Below are 7,598 nucleotides of genomic sequence, written 5' to 3'. Positions count from 1 at the left end.
TGTTTACACGTTTTTTATGTATGGGGCGTCAATTTCTGGGTGGAAGTATTGTAGACCACTTATAGCTGTTGATGGAACATTTCTAAAAAATAAATATAGAGGTGTTCTGTTAGTGGATGTTACAAAGGATGCAAATAACCAGATTTTCCCTACAACAATTGGGGTAGCGGATTCAGAGAATAACGAATCATATGAATGGTATTTCAGAGAATTAAGAAAAGCAATTGGGATTCGTAATGATTTAATGTTTTTGTCAGATCGACACAAGGCCATTGCAATTGGAATTGCAAAAGTTTTCCCTGAGTGATACCATGGTATTTGCATATATCATTTTAGAAAATAATCTAAAGCAAAGAAGAGTGAGAAACACTGTAATAAACCTGTTTCAAAGTGCTGCAAGAGTGTACCTTCAGTCAGAATTTGATGACTTTATGTCCCAAATAGCTGTTGTTGATAAGAAAACATTCAACTATTTGATGGAGGAACCACCAGGAAGATGGGCTCATTCACATTGTCCAAGACAACGATATGATATGCTATTAACAAATATTGTTGAGTCAATGAATAATGTTTTGAGACGTGCAAGAGAATTGCCATTTTTAATAATGATGGATTTCATACAAGAAAAATTGCAAAGCTGGTTCTATGAAAGAAGGACAACTGCAGAAGGAATATTCCGTGAGTTATCAAATTGGGAAGAAGCAACATTAAAAGAAAAAATTAAACCAGCTTTTACATTTAGAGTATTGCCCATTGATCGACTCAAATTCAATGTCAAAGAAGGGGGTATGGAATTTATTGTTGATCTAGACAAAAGAACATGTGATTATTCTGAATTTCAGCTAGATGGGATACCCTGTGAACATGCAATTGTTGCAATTGAAAGTATATATCAAAAGAAATCGGCCTTTTGCTCGGCTTATTATACAAGGGACTTTTGGTTGAAAACATATGAAGGGCAAGTAAATTCGGTAGGTGATTCAACAACATGGGTTATACCAGATACTACTAAATCAGAAATCACTAAGCCTCCAGATGCAAAAGTAATGCTAGGAAGAAGACAGAAGAATCAACATGTTTCCGGCACAGAATTCAAAAAGGAACCAAGATGTGGTCGTTGCAAAAGATATGGGCATAACAGAACTAATTGCACAAATTCTGCTATAATTCATCCTTATGCAAGAAAATACAGGAAAAAGGATGATTGATTACATACAATAAGGTTGCGTAGGCTCATGTGAAAAACTGATTGTAATCCCGAATAATTTGTTCAGTATTCTTGTTTTTCAAAATATTATTACTATTTATTTTTTTGTTTCTTGATTTGCTGCAGTTATATTAAAAAAATCTAGATTGTACACATTCAGTACAAAATACGGGATATTACACTTTCAAGTGATATACCACCAGCATAATATGCAGGAAATAAAATTTTAAATTATTTGATTCGAGCAAATTGTACTAGATCTCCATTATAATATACTGGCCTAAATAGCTTCATAAGTAGCATTTTCAGCATAATTTACAGGAAGCAACCAAAATAAGAAATCCAACTAATTATATTAGAGTTGCATGAGCAAAAATTATGAAACCTAAATATTATATATAAGAACATAACAAAAAATTATAATCTCCAATCCTTATAACTTTATTTTAATAAATAAATCGCTAAAATTTAGGATAAAAAATCTGGATTGTTCAAATCCAGTATAGAATATTGGACATTATTCTTTCGCATGATATATCTCCAGCATAATATTGAGGAAACTATATTTTAAATTATTTAATTCCAGCAAATTGGTCTAGATACAAATTTTGCACTGTTTTACACTTCTCCATCATTATATACTGGCTTATATAGCTTCATAAGTAGCATTTGTAGCTTAATTTATAGGGAAAAACCAAAATAATAACTCCAACAAGAGTTGCATCGGAAAAATTATTAAATCTAACATATTATACTTAAAAACACACCATGAAAAATATAATCTCCAATCCTTACAACTTTATTTCAATTAATAAATCGGTCAAATATAGGGTAAAAAATCTGGATTGTGCATATCCAGCATAAAATACTGGACATTATGGTTTCGCAATATATACCGCCAGAATAATATACAGTAAACAAAATTTTAAATTATTTAATTCCTGTAAATTGTTATAGATACCAATTTTTCACTATTTTACACTTCTCTCCATTATAATATACTGGCTTATATAGCTTCCAGTACTATATGCGAGATTGTTTGATTTTTTCACATATCTAACCGTAAAAGTTTAGTCTATTCAGTTATTTCTTGAATTTCAAGAGGAATTATTATCAAAAAGTAAGGCAGAAAAAGATTTAAACAAAACATATTATATTAATAGAAAATAAAACTACATAGCCATCTTCCAGATACTTCCACAAAACATAGCCTACTTCCAGATACTTCCAGTATAATCTACTGGAGTTTAAAGGTTTATACACCAAAAATGAACATAAAATAAAAAACTAATCATCCATATCGTCACTGTCAAAGGAACTATATCCTCCAGAACCACCGAAACAGCCATCTCGCGCAATCCTCTCCAGCCTATCCAGCTTGTCCTTGATTCTTCTTAAATCCCTTTCATACTTCTCTATGAACTCTTCAAACTTCATCTCAAATGCTTCTATTATATCTTGTTTCATTTCATCAATTATGGTTCTGATCAAGACATCCATTTTTCGTTACTTTTTATGTTTTGTGTATTAAAACTAGATGCGTTTGAGTGAATACATCGACAAACCATAGCCTACTTATATAGTAGAAAAAAACTTCTACAGTGTATATGAAAAGACAGAAGGAAAATTGAACGTCAGAGGTAAACATAAAGATTCATGAATCACAATTTTATGAAAAGAGTGAAAATATAATTATTACTGTAACACAACTCCCAATGTAAAATATAAATTAATTTTTTTTTTTAAAATGAATCAAAGACAGTACCCAATAGTTATATAAAGTACTGCAACTCAGACGAAATAATGAAAATGTTATAGGAAACTATATTAGAATCACTTGTATGTTACGTCATAAAAATAGTTGTTAAATCATAAAATACCATATTTATTACGTAATACAAAGCAATGTGTATCATATTCCAGCTAATTATTTTGGATAAATTTTTTTCGTGTTTTACACATTTCTATTATATATATAGAACTCCAGTACAATATACAGAAACAAATCAAAATTAGACTCCAATATACTTGTCACGACCCCAGTTCGCCCTCCGTGAACTATCGTGACGGCACCTAGTCTCTACGACTAGGTAAGCCTAACAAATTGCGGAAAAGAAACAACAGACTAAAACTAGCCAAAAACTGCGAAATAACAGAATGAAACATTTAAGATGCCGCTCGGCATATACAGTACAAACTCTCAAACTGAAACCTTATTTCCCAAAACCCGGAATCTCATGAAATCACAAGCTGTGGAATAACTACAAAGTGTTCTAACTCCAGAATGTCTAAACAAAAGAAGAAATACATAAGGGATATAACTAAAAGAGAGAGTAGATAGGGACTCCTCGGTCTGCGGACGCGGCAGATATACCTTGAAGTCTCTAGAGAATCGCCTCGCCTCAAGGGTAGTAGGGTTGAGTCGAAGTACCTGGATCTGCACATGAAAAACATGCACAGAAAGGGCATGAGTACACCACAGCGGTACTCAGTAAGTGCAAAGCCTAACCTCCGTCGGATAGTGACGAGGAAGGTCAGGGCCCTACCGGTTATAAAATATAAAGCAGGGTAAGACAGTGTAAGGTGGAACATCATAATCAAAACAATATCAGAAAATGAGAAGAAATCAGAGACAAATACACACTCAGTACGCAGAAACATCGACAAGGGATCTCCCGGGATCCCGTCCCGTAGTCCCAAACGTAAATACTCGGGGATCTCTCAGTATCCTCAACAGGTGCTGCTAGGGATCTCTTGGTATCCCGAGTATCTCTTGGTATCCTCAATATATGTACTGGGGATCTCTTGGTATCCCGAGAATCTCTTGGTATCCTCAATATATGTACTAGGGATCTCTTGGTATCCCGAGGATCTCTTGGTATCCTTAATATATGTACTGGGGATCTCTTGGTATCCCGAGGATCTCTTGTTATACTCAATATATATACTGGGATCTCTCGGTATCCCGCACTGCAGTCAAAATCAATATATGCGTAGGGGATCTCACGGAATACTCATCCGTAGTCCCAAAATAAAAAGAGAACAATCTCAAGGAAATAATCCACAATTTCATTCAAGAGCGAAACAGTATGAAGTAACACAGTATAATGATAAGAATAACAACAATTACAACAGAGAAAATATCGCAGAAAGAATACAGCTCAACACAGAGATAGCAACCGGGGATCTACCAGGGTATCGTCCTGTAGCCTCCAAATGTAAATATCCAACAACCGGGGATCAACCAGGATACCGTCCTGTAGCCCCCAAATGTAAATATCCAGTGGATTTCCCGGGATACCGACCCGTAGTCCAACTCATAGTGAGCGGGGATCTACCGGAACCCCGATCCGTAGTCCCAAATGTAAATACCCAGTACTGGGGGAATCTACCGGGTGCAGTCCCGTAGTTCCAATATAAAGGTGCAGGGGGAGCTCCCGGAATATCACATCCGTAGTACCTAATAAACAGACAAGGGGATCTACCGGGAACTGCCCGTAGTCCCAATGTAAACACGCAGCAACAACACAAGGATAATCAACTCAAACCAATTAATATCAAACTGGACAGGTAATTCTAACCTAACATGCTGCACAGAGTTCACATAAACAGTTTAAGCAGATAGGGCAATTGATACATTTAAGCATGCTTCCCTAATCTACGCAGTAGGCTTAAAATACAAGTAATGTTCAAGAAGAAAGAAAGACAGTTAATTTACTTAATGAAAAATGGATTTCCAACAATTAGCACGTGTACGCACTCGTCACCTCACGTACACGACATTCATATAACAACAATACCAAATCCTAGGGGGGGATGTCCCCCACGCAAGGTTAGACAAGCCACTTACGTCGAACCAGCTCAATCAAATCTATACCACGTTCTTGCCACGAGTATCTGACTCTGAATGGCCCAAATCTATTCAAAGTAATTGCATAATGTAAATAACACTTCAAGTAACTAATTTAACTAATAAATTCTAAGCTAATATGCGAAATTAGGAAAAATGACCAAAACGCCCCTCGGACACCGTCTCGGAATCGGGTAAAATTTACAAATTCAGAATCCTCATGCTCTCACGAGTTCATTTATACCAAAATTATTCCAATCCGACATCAATATCCAGATCAAAACCCCAAAATTAGGCCTAAGAACTTTTCTCCACTTTTCCTCAATTTTTCATTCCAAATCCGAAATTAAATGACAAAACTAAGATTAGATTATAGGAATACAACTAGAAAGGGATTAGGAATCGTTACCCACTGATTTCCACTTCAAAATCCTCCCAATATCTCCCTCACCCGAGCTCCAAATCGATTTTCTAACTTTTGATTTCAAACCCTCGAAATATCTTATTTCTGCCCAGCAAATCCACTTCTGCGGCCATGGGACCGCACCTGCGGTCCCGCTTCTGCGGAACTAAAGTCGCATCTGCGACAATTCATTAAGGGGTGCTGAAGCCAATGAGGACAGGACAACTGTCCATTTTCTGTTAAGAAAGATACCCTGTGAAGGGTATTTTGGGGAATTCCCATTTCTTTGCCTTGGAAGGCACTCAACAAATCTTTTGCCTTATAAATAAGGCCCTTCCCTCATTCAGAAAACACAGCTGGAATACCCAAAAAAAGAATGGAGGGTGGTAAAAATACAGAAAATTAATACGGCTAAGAATTTCATAGAAATTCACTGTTCCATTGGGTTCTGGTTTTATTTCTGAGGTTTTTCTTTTCCTGAAGTTATCCTTGACTCACATGGGGTTAAAGATGGTTTGATTTGGTTTTTCAAAGACTGATCCTGAGTTGAATCGGGGTTTGGAGTCCTGTTTCAATTTGATTTTGGGGTGTATAAATTGGACTCGAGTCTGTTTTGAATTGGTTTGAAGTTTGGACTGGGTTCAGCTTGCTAACACTGTTGCATTGTTGTTGGTTATTATTTTGCGGATTGCTGACCCTTCATTATTCTTATTTTTTCTTCCAGGTATGTTTTAACACCATGGATATCACCTGAATGTATTTTGGAGTTTGAATATGAAAATGTGATCAAGTCGATGATTGTTGTTACTGAAGTTTGCTTTCCTTTGTTTTCAAGTTCATGCTCAATCTATGTTGCCAGGCTTAGAAGGATCGTGATTAAATATATTTATCGCTGAACAGGACAAAATTAAATTGGTTATCAGCTATTTTTATTGGACATGTTCTATTTGGTTAGTAGTTGTGTTCATAGTTTAGTTTAAATATGGCAGGCTCATGTTTAATAGAGACTGTAGTGTTCTGTTAACTGTTGTATTTAAGTGACTTATCGATTTTTAAGTTTTGTTTTATTTGGTCTTTGAATGACTAAGGGAATTTGAAATATAAGGTTTGGGGTTGGCTCAGTAATGGGTTGCACATATTGTTTCTTGTGTTATTATAGGATATTTAAATAGTTGAATGATTCCTGGGTTTGGACTGTGTAAATCATGTTAGAAGGATAAATACATGTGTTAAATTTCCTTGGGAAATGTATGAATCTGTCTCAAAGTGAGAATGGTATCCAATTCTAGGGATACCCAGCAACTGATATGGGGTTTAATTAAAAAGGATAAAGGTTTTTTTAGTAATGTAATGTCTGATGGGGATTTGAATTTATATTGGTTAGGTGTTTTCCAATTGGGTCTGAAAACTTGGGTCATAGGTCGGCCCATATGCAAAAATTTCCTGCTCATTACTCGTTTGTGAATCTGAGTCTTTGGACTGTCTTTCTTCACTAGACTTGGGCTCATTCAAGCCCGGGCCTGGATGCTCTTTGCTGTTTTGCCTTAGGAAGTTAGTTGGAATCGAAATTGGCCCTCTTTTAGTCGTTGTTGGGCTGGCCTCAAGCTTCTCATGCGTGGTTGAAATGTCTCGAGCCAGTTGTTAACGGATCTGTCGTTTCTTTTGCTTAATTTCACTCACGCAAATTTGCCTGTTTAGCTACCACAAACATCAGGATTTAAAAGGGCTATAAGCGGAATTAGATTAATTTCGGTTGTGCCATATTAGAAGGCAGTCTAGGGCCCCATGGATTAGTTAGAATAAGTCGAGGTGCGCTATGCCGGGCAAAAATGACAATTGCGTGGTCCTCGTATTAGTTTCATAGCCTAGATATAAAATGATTAATATTCGTAGAAAAGCCTTTAGGGCCGTTTAAAATACTATCGTGATTGTGTATACGTTCGCGTAACATAATTACGATTTTAAAAACAAAATCAGAGTATGCGTTCGCGCAACTTTGGCCAAACTTTCTTAATAATAATAAAGCATTATTAATTGTGGACACGTTCGCGTGACATGATTTTTGACGCGCCAAACAAATGGGTATACGTACGCGTAACCCGTTTCAAGATAATTTTCTTAATTAAAAACGGTAAAAG

General features: G+C 35.9%; 1 protein-coding gene across 1 annotated transcript; it reads left to right on the top strand.

Moving 5' to 3' along the window:
• Positions 1-311: 311 nt before the first annotated feature.
• Positions 312-1,208, top strand: LOC109217913. The gene has a single exon (XM_019382212.1). It carries the CDS (start codon positions 312-314, stop codon positions 1,206-1,208), a length of 897 nt encoding a protein of 298 aa, XP_019237757.1.
• The last annotated feature ends 6,390 nt before the right edge of the window (positions 1,209-7,598 follow it).

The sequence above is a fragment of the Nicotiana attenuata genome, unplaced genomic scaffold (genome assembly GCF_001879085.1).
Source record: "Nicotiana attenuata strain UT unplaced genomic scaffold, NIATTr2, whole genome shotgun sequence".
Lineage (NCBI taxonomy): Eukaryota > Viridiplantae > Streptophyta > Magnoliopsida > Solanales > Solanaceae > Nicotiana > Nicotiana attenuata.
Note: the sequence above shows the minus strand (reverse complement) of the source record. Positions and strands in the feature narration are given on the sequence as shown.